Source organism: Entelurus aequoreus, linkage group LG06 (assembly GCF_033978785.1).
Source record: "Entelurus aequoreus isolate RoL-2023_Sb linkage group LG06, RoL_Eaeq_v1.1, whole genome shotgun sequence".
NCBI classification, from domain to species: Eukaryota; Metazoa; Chordata; class Actinopteri; order Syngnathiformes; family Syngnathidae; genus Entelurus; species Entelurus aequoreus.
This window is the reverse complement of record NC_084736.1, coordinates 69,351,602-69,370,298: the sequence shown is the minus strand read 5'-3', so window position 1 is coordinate 69,370,298 and position 18,697 is coordinate 69,351,602. Positions and strand designations below refer to the sequence as shown.

Below are 18,697 nucleotides of genomic sequence, written 5' to 3'. Positions count from 1 at the left end.
ACCACTTGTCCCTTTCGAGGTCGCGGGGGGCCAATTTAGTTTTGCCAATCAACCTATTATTGTAAATAATGTAAATAATTCATTGTGATGACTGTATTATGATGATAGTATATATGATAGTATATATCTGTATCATGAATCAATTTAAGTGGACCCCGACTTAAACAAGTTGAAAAACTTATTCGGGTGTTACCATTTAGTGGTCAATTGTACGGAATATGTACTTCACTGTGCAACCTACTAATAAAAGTCTCAATCAATCAATCAATCAATCCCCAGGTAGCTGGAGTGCCCGGAGGGAACCCACGCAGTCACTGGGAGAACATGCCCGGGGGATCGAACTCAGGACCTTCTTATTGTGAGGCGCACGCACTAACCCCCGTGCCGCCCCCATTTAAAAATGTGTTCTAATAATCTTTAAATGTGTCTTGTATCAATAAAACTTATCAGCAAGCACCCAAAGAAGGTTTTACCCACCGATGCTCTCGATGTCTCCATGTGTGAAGTGTTCAAGTTCCACTGCCTTGATGAGTTTGTTGGTGACGTGGTTGTTGACCCTGATGCCGCTCACGCACAGAGCGAGCACTCCCAGTGAGTACTGGTAATAGTTGGTCAAAGGGCGTTGGCTGACTGCGTAAAGAAGAGAAGGCATACTGTAAAAGGATATATTGTAGAGTCATGTGAAAATCTATAAGACACTTCACATGACTGTATAAGGGACGCCATATGGTAGGGATAGTCAACTAAATTGTTTTAGGGCCACATTTCCAGAAAGCTATGGTCCGTTCACTATTAGTTTTATTGTGTATATTCCAGGACACCAGCATCCTCTAGTAAACATTTGATTTTTTTGGTCGATTTATTTTGTCAAATTACAGAAACGTTCTGCTGTTTTTATGAACCTTTTGCAAAAAAAATTTTGAACTGAACTCGCGGGCCACCAGTCGAAAAGCCCGAATCATGAAAAAGAGAGGACTTAAAATGGAACCTTGAGAAACAAAACTAGTTTAACTAAATAAGGTGAACCAATGACTACAGCAACACCTTATAGTTACATAAATCACATTACAAAAATAATCTGTTACTGGAAAAAAGGAGAGGACTTAAAGGGGTGGCCTTGATGAACGCCTCAATTAGGTAAATCACAAGTTGGGACACCAGTGTTCTATGTTTGCTAGCAAGGTTAAAATGTCAATGCAAGGATTGCACTACAGTGGTCCAAGTTCCTCTTTACAATAAGAGCACTTTAGTGTTTTTAGGAATTTGCTGCAAAAATATTTGCCTCACAAGTTTTGACCTGAACTCGGGGGGCCGGTATGGTGTCATTCCTGGGCTACCGGTTGAATAGCCCTGCCATATCGGGTGGGGTGTTTTTTGTTGTTGTTCCAACCAAAAATAGACAATAGAAACACAACAACAATGTAATTTTTGCATGGGGCCCATAATTCCTGTACATTTTGGCTACGTGTTATGTTCAGAATGCTTTTGGAAACAGTTAAAGTACCACTGATAGTCACACACACACACACTAGGTGTGATGAAATTTATCCTCTGCATTTGACCCAGCCCCTTGTTCAGGGGAGCAGTGAGCAGCAGCGGTGGCCGCGCTTGGGAATCATTTGGTGATTAAACCCCCAATTCCAACCCTTGATGCTGAGTGCCAAGCAGGGAGGCAATTGGTCCCATTTTTTTGTAGTCTTTAGTATGACTCGGCCGGGGTTTGAACTCACAACCTCCCAGTCTCAGGGCGGACACTCTAACCACAAGGCCACTGAGCTGGTAACTGGTTACCATTCATGTATTAATAATCGTACTTGACAAGATGGTCAATGACATAAGCAATTACGATAGTTTCTAAGGCCCTCATGCGCCCCTGCAAAGAGGTTTTGTATGACAGCAGCCTTCTTTTTCTTAAAGTTTGTCCTAAATTTTGCGGTGATTCTTGAAATTTGAAGTCAATTTGACTTAAATCAGAGGGTCTCAAACTCAAGGGGCTGCTGGAGGTAAAGTCTGGGCCGTACCAAGTATTCACTTGAGAAAAAGGTTTTAACCACGCTACTAAATCAGTTAACTACTTCTACCAGCAGTTAGAGTGACCCCGAGCTATGGTAGGCCTTAAGTCATTATAAATGTAACATTTTATGTAAAAAAAAAAAAAAATTTTGACACTGTCGCGTTCCCCAGCAGATGGTCAGGGACACTTCCGCTTGCTTAAAGGAAGTTGCTCTTTGTGCTCTTTTTGTCAATTGTGTGTTTGTTGTGTTGTAACTACCTCTCTTTGTTTATAATGTATATTTTCTGCTGGATCTACTTTTTGTTTTATGCTGCCCTTTTTTTTGCTGCAGCTGTTACATATACTGTAATATTGTACATGGTAATTGGGATTTGTTATGTATTGTATATGTTATATAATAATATGATACAATATAATAATAAAATGTATCAGTATATGTTATATACTGTATATAATATGTAAATATTACATATACACTACCGTTCAAAAGTTTGGGGTCACCCAAACAATTTTGTGGCATAGCCTTCATTTCTAAATACAAGAATAGACTGTCGAGTTTCAGATGAAAGTTCTCTTTTTCTGGCCATTTTGAGCGTTTAATTGACCCCACAAATGTGATGCTCCAGAAACTCAATCTGCTCAAAGGAAGGTCAGTTTTGTAGCTTCTGTAACGAGCTAAACTGTTTTCAGATGTGAGAACATGATTGCACAAGGGTTTTCTAATCATCAATTAGCCTTCTGAGCCAATGAGCAAACACATTGTACCATTAGAACACTGGAGTGATAGTTGCTGGAAATGGGCCTCTATACACCTATGTAGATATTGCACCAAAAACCAGACATTTGCAGCTAGAATAGTCATTTACCACATTAGCAATGTATAGAGTGTATTTCTATAAAGTTAAGACTAGTTTAAAGTTATCTTCATTGAAAAGTACAGTGCTTTTCCTTCAAAAATAAGGACATTTCAATGTCACCCCAAACTTTTGAACGGTAGTGTATATTATATTGCTACTATGGTACATTTTTAGTCTAATTTATACCTTTTGTTTTCGCCCTCTTTTTGTGCCCTCGTGTGCATTATCCTTTATCCTTTCCATCCTTATCCTTTCCAACCTTTGTAACTGAGCTACTGTGTGGAACAATCTCCCTTGTGGATCATTAAAGTTTGTCTAAGTCTTATCATTTTCATGTTTGCGCCGTTATTGTATTTAGTGTTGAGTGGAATTCAAGACTGCCATCATTTATTTAACTATTAGGGTGCGCGGTCGAAAAATAACAGCTCAGGAATAGAAAATATACACTATGGTGTCCTAATATTTTGACATACGTGTATATGAACTCATGGAATGATCTACGAATGTTATTGTTTTCCACGTTGTCATTCAGTGTTGCAACAGTAACTGGATACACAAGCGGCCATTTGTATCCTCCATTAAAAAGGGATTTCAAACTTACATGAAATGTATTCTTTCTCTTGTTCCAGCTCCTTCTTGAGGCGCGTCAGCAGCGTCTCAATCTTGTCACCGACGGTGAAGGTGATTGTGTTGAGGTCATAGCACGAGGATTTCAAGGCCAGAGTGTATAATGCCAAGCTTCCAACCACAGGGTGGCTGTCGGAGAGAAGGCTGAGGAACACAAAGTTCATGGCAATGAGATTGAGGGCAGAAGATCAGCACAATATTTTGATTAAGTAGACGTTGGCACAAAAATAACTGACATAAATGCTCTAATTTAAAACAACATGGTTTGATTTTGCTAAAATACCGTCGTCAAACTCAAGGCCCGGGAGCCACATAGGGCCTGTCATTTTACCTAGCCCGCAAAATAATGTGCGTCAATACGGCATTTCATTTTTCTTAATATAATTAAGGTTTGACAAAATAATGGAATACATGGAAATTAAGTTCTTAACTCGATATTATTTGAAACAATGAGCTATTCCAAGCTTTTATTTTTGTCATTGAAACCCGTTTCAAATTAAATTCTACATTAGCCGAACAAAAGCATGTTTTCCATCAGTTTGCTGGTATTAAAGAATATTAAGAATTACACAAAGGGGTACTTGTGTAATAGGGATGACACAATATGAACATTTCACAACACGGCTATTGTGACCAAAAGTATTACTGTTTTGTCAAATGTGTTCAAAAATGACTTATAAACTCACACACACACACACTGAAATCTCTTAACCAAGTTTTATTTTTAAAGCGTTAATGTGTTTTGTATTCATGCTTGTTTTTAAGCTAGCCAGCAAATATACTTCTCCAGGAAAAGAGCAGAATCACTACGATGTTTAAGGTGAGGTAATTAATCACGGTTTTACTTTTTTTAAAATTGAGAACAGTAATACTAACCTAATGGTAACAGTTACATTCATATTTTATAATAATTAGTGCCTCCAGGATTTTGCAAGGCTTTTTTTTAGGGATTGTTGCAGCCTAAAATGGAAAAACAACCTTCAACTTGATAATGATTTAGAGTGCACAAGAAAGTGGAAATGAAACTTTTTTTTGTTTGTTTACCACATAAGCATTAAGTGACAAGTACATTGCACAACACAGCAGCAACAGAACCAATGCTGCAATAGTGGTAAGTAGAAAACTGCCCAACTATTAGTATGTTTTCTTCTTTTATTTAATGTGATTTAATCATTGGATTTATTGCATTAAATATTGTGACGTGACATTTTAGACACACACGTGTCACTAATTTAGATGACTGGACCAGAGGAGATGGCGAAAAAAATATATACGTTTCTAGAAAAAGTGACATGTGCTGTTTCGAAAATAAAGAAAAACGAAAAAAAGACGTCTCGTTCTTCCTTTTATCAAGACGTTACGACTGATTCCCCGACAAAAAGTGCATGCAAAGGTAGATAAAATTGCTGCACGCTGGCTCATATTTCAAATTCAGCTAATGCCAACTTGTGGAGTCAATTAAAAAAAACTACATCAGGAGGTTGCCTACAGCCACTGCTGTTATTTTCAATGTCTTTTTACCTGGCGGTATTTATAGGTATTTGCTGTTGTACACGATTCTAGATAGAGGCTTTCATTGAAACATTCGTGGTAAGCAAAATTCCAACTATTTGGTGTTTTTACTTTAATTACCTTTGAATGTTGTTGTGTAAACTATTTTTCAGTCTATTCAAGTGTTGCTCCTCTTTGGGAAGGTTGTGGGTATCTGACAGTCGTAATGCCAGGTGGACACTGGGATTAGGGAGCTCGTCCTGTCCCTCTAGGGATCGAAGAAGGTCTTTATTCAAAGAAAGCAGCAGCTCATGGTTTGATCCAGAAGTATCTGGGTTGAAAAGATGGAAAAACAAATATCTCAGAAAACTTTCATAGCAGCAGTTCAGACATTGCAGCTTGCTGAAATCAAATCAACATGAAGCAAGGGCAGAACTGCCTTATCAGCAGAAATAACAGTGGGAAACAAAGATATAAGGAATGTCTTTTTTTTTTTAGGGAATTAGTCATTTATGCATAAATGTTATCAGAGATAATTAAATCTTGTCAAAATGATTTGTTCAAACTACAAATCTCTAATGGTTCATTGTAGAGAGGCTGAACAACAAATAATTGCAAAATCTAAAAATGTCCGGAACAAGTGGCTACATGTTTGTAACCTGGACTCTTTCCAGAGGTCAGACAATTCTGATAAACTCTTTAGGTCAGTCTGGTTTTCGGTAATTGAACAAACGGTAATAAAACTTTTTTCATTACTTATTCACATTTTAAGACATACTTACCACAAGGTAAACTAGAGGCAAACGCCAGCAGTCCGGAAAGAAAAGCAAGATGATACATTCTGGATTACCTTAAGAAAATAAAAAGGAATGTAAAAAATAAAAATAAAAATAAAGCGGTTAGAATAATTATTTCGATGTCCCAGGGAGAATACAAATATTCAAAAGGAATAAATTCCATCCTTTGCAAAACTATAGTTAGTGACGTCATGTGAGCATATGACAAAATAATCAACGTTTGTGATCGTTTTTTAACATTAAAGAGTAATTTCGGTTACCTCTTGACAATGTAAGTCCTGTCCCGTAGTGAGGCAAGAACAGTCTCACCAGGCAAGGACAATAACACTTAAAAATCCCTTGTCACATGACCTGTCTGAGCTCCGCCCATACAGGAAGCTACTACCAAACACCCATAAACTATCTTGACGTTAATATATACTCTACATTACAAAGTGATATCTTGTTCTTAACTCTTCGGTGTATTATTGGTTGAGTTGGAATACTAATGGAGAAAGAAAACAACATTTTTGTCACACTTAATGTTCCACTCTTGGCGGGCTTTAAGACAACTCCAACTCCCAGGGTGCTTTGCGTGTTATAGAACATTAGCAACTCTTCCGGTGCATGTCACTCTTTGCTATCCTTAAATCCACTCTGCTTTGCAAACAGTTCATTCTGCGGGGACCAAGCGTTTGAGGGCTCGTTATTAGGTTAGTAATATTGTTCTTGTTGAGTCTGTTATCTTGCTATCTCAATGTGATTTACAACGTAAGAGAGTAGAGAGCTAGCAAAAGAAAACAACAGTCCAAATGAACACGAAGGGGCAGGGCAGATGCACGGTTTGTTTTACCTGCCACCCTCACAAAGTTGCTATTTAGCTCCTAGCAAAGATACTATTTCAAGTTATCCGTGTCATGTTCCAATATTAGCCTGCAGTGACGTAGTTTTCATGCGACAAAGCTAGAGTTGTATGGACAAATGTATGACTTGTTGTTATTACCACACTCCCAAGTTGCATAAATGTCCACTAAGCGCCTCAAAATTGGATATGTAATTATATGTCCATGTTTCCCCTCACACATGCCTTTTAAAATAATAATCTGGCCGACTGGACCATAATGCATCACTTGAGGCCCACAAGCAGTCAGGTGGGTTTGCTATCTACCATGTACACATTTTCTGGGCCCACAAGCCTACCCGAATTTGATCTTGGACATCCTAGTGCATCCGACCACCTGCAGAAGGGAGCAATGTCAAGCAAGTAAGGATTGTTTTGAGTTATTTTCATTTCATTTGCTAAACAACTTTCTGAAATCTGTGCAATAACTTTGTGTCTCTCAGCAGTTGGGAGGCGAGATGCCTGAGGAAGCACAGGAGGAGAGTGGATGATGAGTAAGTAAGAAAAATACTTACCATATTTTTCGGATTATAAATCGCTCCGGAGTATACGTCGCACCGGCTGAAAATGCACAATAAAGAAGGAAAAAAACATATATCTCCCCTAGAGGGGGGGTTCTCATAGTCATTCACATCGACGTCCCACTGGGGTGAGTTTTCCTTGCCCTTATGTGGGCTCTGTACCGAGGATGTCGTTGTGGCTTGTGCAGCCCTTTGAGACACTTGTGATTTATAATATATAAATAAACATTGATTGATATATGTCGCACTGGAGTATAAGTTGCATTTTTGGGGGAAATTTATTTGATAAAAATCCAACACCAAGAATAGACATTTGAAAGGCAATTTAAAATAAAGAATAGTGAACAACAGGCTGAATAAGTGTACGTTATATGACGCACAAATAACCAACTGAGAACGTGCCTGGTATGTTAACGACAAGAGTCATTCAAATAACTATATCATATAGAACATGCTATATGTTTACCAAACAATCTGTCACTCCCGATCGCTAAATCCGATGAAATCTTCCTCCCCGGTGTCGCCTCTGGTATGTCCTTTATTTCTGCTGCTCGATTGCCGTTCTTTGCTGCATATTTCACTACGTCCAGCTTGTAATCTGCAGTATATGATTTCCTTTTCGGTGCCATTTTTTTTCAGTTTTTATAAATTACCGCCAATGTTGATGTGATCCATTTTGATAGCTACGGCAGTAGCATATAGCAGTTAGCATCCCATGACACACAATGCACTTCTGCCATGACCCTCCCCCGCCGAATTCTTATCGGTTGACGTGTGAGTGACGATTGCTGACGTGTGTGTGACGATTGCTGCCATTTGCTTCGTCTCTTACGCGAATGAGATAAATAATATTATTTGATATTTTACGGTAATGTGCTAATAATTTCACACATAAGTCGCCCCGGAGTATATGTCGCACCCCCGGCCAAACTATGAAAAAAACTGCGATTTATAATCCGAAAAATACGGTACTCAACATGTTGTTAGAATGAGTCCTGAATTTCCTTTTTTTGTAACCTCTCAGAGGTTGCCTTGCCAAAAGAAGGAGATTAACAGTGGAGAGTGAACTGGACATTTCACCGGACTGGCCTGCGACAAAGAGCGGTCCTGCTTTGTGTACAACACAAGCCAACCGTGCTCCTCCACAGCCTTGTCCAACACCTTACACCCTGACTTCACTGCCGTCGTCCTCTGCTGTGTCCTCCTGCATGGAAGTAGAGGCTGCTCAGAGGAGGCTTCAAGAGATTGAAAACAGGTATGCAATTCAGCGACTTAACACTCAAAACGCAATACGGGTTGTACACAATCTATTCTGTGACGCTGATCGACATCCAGTTACATAGTTTACACCAGTGTTATTTAACTGGTGGCCTGGGAATGACGCCCATACCGGCACCCCCGAGTTCAGTTAAAAACTTGGGAAACAAACATTTTTACAGCACATTCCTAAAAATACAAGAGTGCACTTATTGTATAGATGAACTTGGACCACTGTAAACACATTGGCAGATCCTTGCATTGACATTTTAACACTGGGGTCCAAACTTTTGATTTACTTAACTGAGGCGTTCTTCCCTTTAAGTCCTCTCCTTTTTTTGTACTGTGATTTATGTAACTTACGGTGTTGCTGTAGCTCGCTTACTTCAAATGCAGTCAGTAGTCATATGTTGAACATCTTTTATTATACTAGTGGTGTTCCTCAAGGTTATATTTTAGTTCCTCTTATTTTCATAATTTGCCTGTTCAGTTCACTTTTTTGCAGCAGTTACTAAAAAACACTAAAGTGCTGCCATCGAGATGATCTTTGACTAGCTTTTTTGCGGAAGTTCCCTAAAAACTGCAGTGCCCTCCTGTAACTCTGAAAAACTAAATAGACCAACATTTAAATGTCTAGTGTAGATGATGCTGGTTCTCTAGAATATACAAAATAAGACTAATAGTGAAGGAAGAAGTCCGGCATCCTTGTCCTTACCTTTCCGGAAATGTGGCCCCAAAAACATCCATCCATCCATTTTCTACCGCTTGTCCCTTTCGGGCTCACGGGGGGTGCTGGAGCCTATCTTGGCTGCATTCGGGCGATACACCCTGGACAAGTCGCCACCTGTTGAATAGCCCAGTTTTACATTAAAGGCCTACTGAAACCCACTACTACCGACCACGCAGTCTGATAGTTTATATATCAATGATGAAATCTTAACATTGCAACACATGCCAATACGGCCGGGTTAACTTATAAAGTGCAATTTTAAATTTCCCGCCACACTTCCGGTTAAAAACGTTTTATTATGCTGATGTATGCGTGTGACGTCACGAGGACAAAGGAAGTATTCGGAGCCCGTAGAAAAAGCTCTGTTTTCATTTAATAATTCCACAGTATTCTGGACATCTGTGTTGGTGAATCTTTTGCAATTTGTTTAATGAACAATGGAGGCTGCAAAGAAGAACGTTGTAGGTGGGATCGGTGTATTAGCGGCTGGCTGTAGCAACACAACAAGGACTACTTACTTGGATATCAGACGCCTAGCCGATGCTAGCCGCCAAACCCACGGATGAAGTCCTTCGTCGCGCCGTCGATCGCTGGAACGCAGGTGAGCACGGCTGTTGAGGAGCAGATGAGGGCTGGCTGGCGTAGGTGGAGCGCTAATGTTTTTATCATAGCTCTGTGAGGTCCGGTTGCTAAGTTAGCCTTAGCGTCGTTAGCAACAGCATTGTTAAGCTTTACCAGGCTGAGAATTATAAACCATGTAGTTACATGTACATGGTTTAATAGTATTGTTGATCTTCTGTCTATCCTTCCAGTCAGGGATTTATGTATTTTGTTTCTATCTGCATTTGAGAACGATGCTATCACGTTAGCTCAGTAGCTAAGTGTGTCACCGATGTATTGTCGTGGAGATAAGTCACTGTGAATGTCCATTTCGCGTGCTCGACTCTCATTTTCAAGAGGATATAGTATCCGAGGTGGTTTAAAATACAAATCCGTGATCCACAATAGAAAAAGGAGAGAGTGTGGAATCCAATGAGCCAGCTTGTACCTAAGTTACGGTCAGAGCGAAGAAAGATACGTCCTGCACTGCCTATAGTTCTTCACTCTAACGTTCCTCATCCACAAATCTTTCATCCTCGCTCAAATTAATGGGGTAATCGTCGCTTTGTCGCTCCGAATCTCTCTCGCTCCATTGTAAACAAAGGAAAATTGTGAGGAATATTACCTCCTGTGACGTCACGCTACTTCCGGTACAAGCAAGGCTTTTGTATCAGCGAGCAAAAGTTGTGAACTTTATCGTCGATTTTCTCTACTAAATCCTTTCAGCAAAGATATGGCAATATCGCGAAATGATCAAGTATGACACATAGAATGGATCTGCTATTCCCGTTTAAATAAAAAAAAATCATTTCAGTAGGCCTTTAACATTAAAAAAACATAGAAAATAAAAATAATTTGTTCCAGGTTCTGAAACTGCCGCTACCTTAAAACCCTACTGTTGATGCTCTTCCATAGGTAAAACTAGTCATTTCCAAGTACTATGAGGTACTATCTCTAGTAGCAGGTCAGCCAGGGTTCCAAGTGTGCCATAGTGGACACTTAGTGATGGAGCAGTCTTTATAGAATTTCAGGACACACAGTTAGAAATGACAAGAATCAACGCATGTAATTAACTTACCAAGGTGCTGTGCGTTAGTTCTTGAAGATGCAGTATGACACTCAAGTCGGCACGTCCCTGCGGTGGTCCACTTTTCATTCTCATCTTGAATAAAACTGGTCTCCTGGTGATAGCGAGCAGCCGCATGCCATGAAAACCATCAATCTCCATTATTAAGATGTCTTATCTATTCATTTTGGTTTAATCCCTGGAAAAAAAAAGTGACTGTTTCAAAACCACTAAAATTGTCCCTAATATTGTCTGCACGGTATAAGTAAAAGTTAGGAGTCCTTCAGGTCATGTGTGGCTGCAGCGGTAATATCAGAACCTCTTCCAGGTGCAGGCAGGCTGTATGACAGATGAAAGAGGCTAGTCTCCTCAACTTTTTCCATCCTTATAAAATGACTAAATGGGCTGTTTGGGAATGCTTCACCTGCCTAAAAAATGCTGACTTATCCCATCGTGCTAAACGTGCTTGCAGACATGGCAGCAAGAGAAAGGCAACTCATTGACCAGGATCTACGGGCCCACAAACAATCGCTGTATGCTATATTTAGGGTAATGTCAAAACTGTCTTTACATGACTACTCTTTGCTTCTGGCATTAGTGACACAAATACTAACTTGTTACTCAGGATGATATAGCATGCTAGCACCAGCTAGTTAACATGATGCAAAGAATAGAAGCACATGTATAATATGTTTTACTTATACTCTAAAATAAAGTTACAATTGAGGCAGCAAATTAATCAAAACTAATCAAATACACACGTCAACAACTCCAAAACGCACTCCCGAGCATGTCTCCAAAACATGTTGAGATTCAGTTTTAAAATCCTGGCTATATTTTTTTTTAAATCTTACCACAAAATGTATTTTCAGCAATTATTAATGTTGTGATCTTCTTCAGCCACTTAGTGATTGCATTTACAGTATTGCTGTTTATTGGTTCCGAACATGAACGCGATAAATTAATTTCCGCAAAGTAGGAATTGTTAATTTGGAATATATTTTTACAGCTACAGCATGAAAAACGTTTTACTACCTTCTAAATATAATTGTCAACATAACATATGCCCTCTGGACATTAAATAACACCCCCTAGTCACCTTTACACTCTTTCAATCCAATATACACTCTTTCAATCCAATATACACCCATTCTTCTTTTCCCATTCCTATTTGCAGCACCTCTCAAGCTCCATCAGGTTGGATGAGAAGCATTGGTTTTCATCCAGGATGTCTCTGTACATTGCTGCATTAATCTTAGTCTAGTCAGGGAGGTGACAAGAACCCAATGGTCACTCTGTCTGAGCTACAGCATTCCTCTGTGGATAGAGGAGAACCTTCCAGAAGGACAACCATCTCTGCATTCACCAATCAGGCCTTTAGACTTAGACAAACTTTAATGATCCACAAGGGAAATTGTTCAACACAGTAGCTCAGTTACAATGATGGAAAGTGTAAGGATCGAAAGGACAATGCAGGTATAAATAGACTAATATAGCTATAAAAAAAATCTAACATATATACAAATATATACATATGTGTACAGAATAATTTATATACAGATATATTATATTATGTCTATAACATATATACAATATAAACCAATGACCATGTACAATATTACAGTATATACGGTATATATGACAGCAGCAGCATAAAATAGAGAGTAGGTCCAGCAGGAAATAGAAATAGACATTATAAACATTATAAATAAAGAGAAGTAGCTATCATGTCAGGTGTCAGGTAATAGGCAGATGTCATCTATTGCTGTATGGTGAGTGATTATACAGCTGGATGGAGTACGGAATGAAGGAGTTCTTGAATCGCACAGTGCGGGAAGGAAGTTGAAGGAGCCTGTTGGAGTATGAGCTCTGTTGTCCCTTAATTGTCAGGTGGAGTGGGTGGGCAGGATTGTCCATGATGGCGAGCAGATTGTCCCGTGTCCTCCTGTCCCTCACTGACACAAACGCCTCCAACTGCGTGCCAATAGTTTGGCCGGCTTTCCGGATCAGTTTATCAATCCGGTTTGAGTCCCTTTTGCTGGTGCTGCTCCCCCAACAAACCACTGCAAAGTACAGGGCACTGGCCACAACAGACTGATAAAATATCTCCAACAGCTTGCTGCACACATTAAAGGACCTAAGCTTCCTCAGGAAAAATAGTCTGCTCATGCCCTTCTTGTAAACAGCTTTGCAGTTGTCCTTCCAGTCCAGTCTGCTGTTCAAGTGGACTCCCAGGTACTTGTACTGCTCCACTACTGCCACCTCCCGGCCCTGGATCTTGACGGGCTCCACAGGGGTCACTCTCTTCCTGAAGTCGATGACCAGCTCCTTGGTCTTGTCCACATTAGGACCAGATGGTTCGCCTGAGACCACTCCACAAAGTCAGCGATCAGTGTCCTGTACTCCAATTCCCGTCCCTCTGCGATACACCCGACCACAGCAGAGTCGTTAGAGTATTTCTGCAGGTGGCAGGACCTGGAACTATACTGGAAGTCTGAGGTGTACAGGGTGAACAGGAAAGGAGACAGGACGGTCCCCTGTGGCGCTCCTACACCACTGACCACAGTACCCGACAGGGAGCTCCCCAGTCGCACAAACTGGGGCCTGTCAGACAAGTAATCAGTGATCCAGGAGACAATGGATGAACTGACACCCATCCTGAGCAACTTGTCACTCATCAGAATTGGCTGAATGGTGTTAAAGGCACTGGAGAAATCAAAAAACATGATCCTCACAGTGCCCTTCCCACCATCAGGTGAGAGTGAGCATGATGCAGCAGGTAGATAACAGCATCGTCCACTCCTACATGGGGCTGATATGCAAACTGTAGAGGATCCAGGGAAGGCGCCACCAGTGGTCTCAGCTGATCCAGCACAAGCCTCTCGAGGACCTTCATGACCTGGGAAGTCAGGGCAACAGGTCTGAAGTCATTTGAGCCCGATGGGATGGGCTTCTTGGGCACCGGCGCTATGCAGGATGTTTTCCATAGCACTGGTATCCGTTCTAGCTTCAGACTCAGGTTGAAGATGGAGTGCAGGATCCCAGTTAGCTGAGCGGCGCAAGTCTTCAGGACCAAGGGGTTGACTCGGTCAGGGCCTGCTGACTTAGCTGGATTGACTCTCTCCAGCTGCCGTCTTACAAGTCCAGGTGTCAGACACACCGGGCTGGCTTTCTCAGTGGGGGTGGAAGTGGGGGAGGGGAGTGGGAGGGGGGAAAGAAACGGCTGTGGCAGGTAAAAGAGAAGGAGTTAGTGTGTTGAAGTCCAGGGGAGGTGTGAGAACAGGAGTAGTGGGGGGAGGGCCAGTAAGGGGTGTATTGCTAAATCTATTGAAAAACAAATTCAGCTCGTTGGCTCTATCTACACCCCCATCCAGCAGTTTGGCTTTATTGTTGAAGCCTGTGATGGCCTTCATACCCTTCCAAACCTCACAAGTGTTGTTCTGTTGGAGTTTAGCTTCAAGTTTCCTTCTATAGAGGCTTTGCAGTCACGTGATTTTATCACGTGACTTTGTGTTACGCCGCCATCTTGCCGGTCAACCGGTCAGCTCGTTCCTACGTGTTCGTACAGATTCAGTTTGATTTCTGTGCTACATTTTCACCGATTTCATCCGAATTATGGCTGATTTGCTATCCAATGAAGTTGTGCATTTGGATGAAGAGTCCAAGAAACGTTACCGAGAGAAGTTGAACCTTGTTGGCACAACGGGTCCGTACCTTTTACCGAGAAGCATGCTAAAATCACCTGAGCATTTTGCAACAGCCGACCTGCCTGATCTCTCATATCCAGACATTTATAATTACCTCGTCGATTCACCATCTACGTACACTGGAAAGGACCTTAAGGCATACAAGAGTCTGGATGCCTACAAGTATTTTACAGCAGGTTTTGTTCATGATGGGCTGATATGGCAGATTCCAAACAAGAATCGATTTCTTCTCATGACCAAGGTAAGGAAAAAGCACACACAGAAGAGCCTACTGTCTGTTTACAAATCCGTGTGGCAGTAACAGTGTGATTGTGAAAAAACTACTGAAGTGATTCTAATGAAAACTCACATTGTTAAGCTGCCTTGCTGCTCTTGCTGCCTTTCTAAAAATGCACCCAGCATTTTCAACAATCATATTTGTATCATCCCATATTGTATTATTTCACATTTTGTGAAACAAATCAGGGGTGAATAGTTTGTTTACATACCTGATATGAAGTGTTCATTGCATATCCTTGTGTAAATCGTAGGTTTCCATCGTTCAGACAAATCGCCGCAATCCATTTATCGCGTTTTTTGATGTTTGCCGGGAATCTATAGAAGCTAAGATTTGGTTTATCGCCTCGTCTATTGCTACATCCAACAGCACAGCAGGTTTCAGGTGCTGTGCCTGAAAACGCACCCCTGCCGTAGAATGCACCCCCTGACGTGGGAGCGCGCTTACTTCACTCGTTTCGAAAAGTATATCTAAACTCAGCTTTAATGACTGAAGTGACTGAAATCGCCTCTTTCGGTTCCAAGCTCAAATAGCAGCAGATCTAACAAGAAAGCGTGTGTGAGTCGTTGACCGGCACTGAACTGGTGACTGGCAAGATGGCCGCCAAACTAATGCCACGTCAGCTGCAAAGCCTCTATAGGCATCTTTCCCCTCTTGAAGCTGAACTTTGAGCTGCCACTGAATCCTCTTCAACTCGTCCCTATCACCGGATCTGAAGGCTCGCTTTTTTTTATTTAGCAGCACCTTTAGCTGGCTGGTGATCCAGGGCTTGTTATTTGGGTAACAGTGGACAGTTTTTGTAGGGATGATGGAGTCCTCACAGAAATTGATGTACTCAGTGATGCAGTCTGTGATGTTGTCAATATCTGTCCCGTGAGGCTTACAGGGTACTTCCCAGTCTGTAGTCTCAAAGCAGTCTTGTAAGGCTATGCCCGCCTCAATACTTCTCATTTGCACTGATTTAGTTGAGATGGGCTGCCTCCTCACAGCAGGAACGTAATGCGGTGTTAAAAGCACCAGATTGTGATCGGACCGTCCCAGGGGGGGCAGGGCAGTGGCTCTGTATGCGTCTTTTGAATTAGCATACAGTAAGTCCAGAGTTTTATTTTCCCGTGTTGCACAGTGGACATATTGATGGAAAGTGGGTAAAATAGAGTCCAGAGAAACATGATTAAAGAGAATGAGGGCATCGGGATGTTTGGTCTGTTGCTTAGCAACAGCGGCGTGAATGGTGTCACAAGCAGCAGTTTCGTCAGCAGAAGGAGGAACATACACTCCAATGAAAATTACAGAAGTAAATTCCCTTGGCAAATAATATGGCCGAATTCCAACAGCCAGAAGTTCAATGTCCGGCGTACAAACACACTCCTTTACAGTAATATGTCCAGGATTACACCACCTCTCGTTCACCAAGATGGCAATCCCTCCGCCTTTTTTCTTACCGCTCAGGAGTGTGCTTCTATCCGCCCGTGAGGTTGTGAAGCCGGGTAGAGACGCGCTGTGGTCCGGGAAGTCCGTGTGTAGCCAAGTCTCCGTAAAGCACATGATGCTGCACACGGCGTACTCCTTTTGAGTTCGGGCGAGCCCAAACAATTTGTCCAATTTGTTCGCCAAAGACCGCACGTTCCCTATGAGGACAGAGGGGATTGCAGGCTTAAATTTCCTTCTGCGCTCCTTCATCTTTATGCCAGCAAGGCGTCCCCTGCGCTTTTTCCGTAGTTCCACGGGAAGGTCCGGCCGCGTTCCCCATAGCGCTGGTAAGGAGAGCGCAAACAGCTCTTCGCGTGTGTAAACAAAAGGTCTGCTGCTCCGCTGATCAAAGCCAAACACAAAACGTCCCGAAAAGAAAAAGAAAAGTAACGAAAACACACAAAAGCGCCCAAGAACCATAATTAGTGGTTTATGGAAGGTAAGAGATTTAAAAAAGGCAAAAAAAGTCAAGAATAATACCAAAAATAAAGTAAAATAAAAGGAATTCAAAGGAGCTACTGTGATGTGCTGCCACTCTTCCAGGCGCACTCTACACGATATGGTATATGGTATAGTGGCCAGACGGAAGCAATTTCCTTGTAAGATTGGCCAAAATGCACCTGAAGACTCCATGAGAAACAATATTTTCTGGTCTGATGAGACAAATATTTAGAAGAAACCAGGCACCGCTCATCACCAGGCCAATACCATCCCGACAGTGAAGCATGATGGTGGCAGCATCATGCTCTGGGGATGTTTTTCAGTGGCAAGAACTGTTCAGTTCACTTTCAGTTTACTGTGAAACTTGTCAGGATAGAGAGAAAGATTAATGCAGCAATGTACAGAGACATCCTGGATGAAAATCAATACTTCCCATCCAATCTGATGGAGCTTGAGAGGTGAGGTACAGAGGAACGGGCAAAACTGCCCAAAAATAGGTGTGTGAGGTATATTTATATAGCGCTTTTTCTCTAGAGACCCAAAGCGCGTTATACTGTGAAACCCAGTATCTACAATTTAAGCTACATTTAAACCAGTCTGAGGGGCACTGGGAGCAAGGGTATTGTGTCTTGCTTACGAACACAATGGCAGTGACGAGGATGGCAGAAGCTGTAATTGAACCTGGAACCCTCAAGCTGATGGCACTGCCGGTCTACCAACTGAGAGACGGCATCCCCAAGCTTGTGGCATCATATTCAAAAAGACTTGAGGCTGTAATTGCTGCCAAAGGTGCATCAACAAAATATTGAGCAAAAGCTGGGAATACATGTGATTTTATTTAAAGTCAAAATGAAAAACAAAACAAAAAACTTCACCTTGTCATTATGGAGTATTGTCTGTAGAATTTTGAGAACAAAAAATAATGTATTCCATTTTGGAATTAGGCTGTAACATAACAAAATGTGAGAAAAAAAATGAAGCGCTGTGAATACTTTCCAAATGCGCTATAGCAGGGGTCACCAACCTTTTTGAAACCAAGGGCTACTTCTTGGGTACTGATTAATGCGAAGGGCTACCAGTTAGATACACACTTAAATAAATTGCCAGAAGTAGCCAATTTGCTCAATTGACCTTTAACTATATGTTATTATTAATAATTAATGATATTTATCTTTGTGGAAACACTGATCATCTTAATGATTTCTCACAATAAATATATATAGAAACAGATAAATATCAATATGCAACACTTTATTTTTATATTTTCTCTAAGTGCACATTTTTCAAATTGAACATTTTCAAATGATCACTTCTAAGACAGTCTTGTGAAATCACAATATCCCATTTTAACTAGCTAGCCACTAACATTTTTTAACAAATCATGAATTACTTTGCACCATGTTTGTACAAATAATAACTCATGTAAAATACAAAAGTAAACTCTCAAATTTTTAAATCATGTCACACTTTGAACTGGACACCAAATCTGTTATCTGTTTCTTTGTCAGTTAGTGGGAAGCCTGGCATTGCATGCTGTTAACTAGTGTGTTGTACTCTGGTGTGTAACTTGACACTGCAACTCTGAGTGAGTCTTGCAGATGTGCATCAGTGAGGCGTGTTCTGTGTTTGTTCTTGATGAAGTTCATGTCAGAAAAGGCTGATTCACAAAGATAAGATTTTTCCTCATTGTTTGCGGAACCTTCTTAATCTTTTGGACATATTTTCACAGCAATCTGGCCTTAAGCTTAATTATGATAAATGTAAAATGTTAAGGATCGGAAATCTAAAGGGAACGTCCTTTCGAATGGAATGCAAAGTGCCTGTTTTGTGGACAGATGGACCAGTTAACATACTTGGTGTTGTTGTCCCAGAAAATCTGGAAGATCTAGGCTCAGTAAATTATGATAATTGACTAAGAAAGCTGGACAAAATTATGCAATTATGGAAAGGGAAATCCCTAAC

At 41.0% G+C, this 18,697-nt stretch overlaps 2 protein-coding genes across 9 annotated transcripts in view; one reads left to right on the top strand and one right to left on the bottom strand.

The window, feature by feature from the left end:
- The window catches only part of tcn2 (transcobalamin II), an 11,291-nt gene extending 5,158 nt beyond the window's left edge, over positions 1-6,133 (bottom strand). Inside the window, exons 1-5 of the mRNA XM_062051355.1 lie at positions 6,047-6,133; positions 5,772-5,839; positions 5,131-5,320; positions 3,473-3,642; positions 478-630 (exon numbers count right to left, since the gene is read on the bottom strand). Coding sequence (XP_061907339.1) covers positions 478-630; positions 3,473-3,642; positions 5,131-5,320; positions 5,772-5,829 — 571 coding nt within the window. The 5' untranslated portion in view covers positions 5,830-5,839; positions 6,047-6,133. The remainder of the gene's footprint in view (positions 1-477; positions 631-3,472; positions 3,643-5,130; positions 5,321-5,771; positions 5,840-6,046) is intronic.
- A 52-nt stretch (positions 6,134-6,185) lies between these two features.
- Positions 6,186-18,697, top strand: part of ccdc117 (coiled-coil domain containing 117) — a 16,201-nt gene continuing 3,689 nt past the window's right edge. The window contains exons 1-5 of one of the 8 annotated variants that reach the window (XM_062051369.1): positions 6,190-6,478; positions 6,901-6,916; positions 6,991-7,029; positions 7,113-7,160; positions 8,212-8,442. In XM_062051369.1, the coding sequence (XP_061907353.1) occupies positions 7,019-7,029; positions 7,113-7,160; positions 8,212-8,442 (290 nt within the window). In that variant the 5' untranslated portion in view covers positions 6,190-6,478; positions 6,901-6,916; positions 6,991-7,018. Of the gene's footprint in view, positions 7,030-7,109; positions 7,161-8,211; positions 8,443-18,697 lie in introns of all 8 variants that reach the window. The other 7 variants (XM_062051362.1, XM_062051367.1, XM_062051366.1 and 4 more) reach the window with 7 other exon arrangements.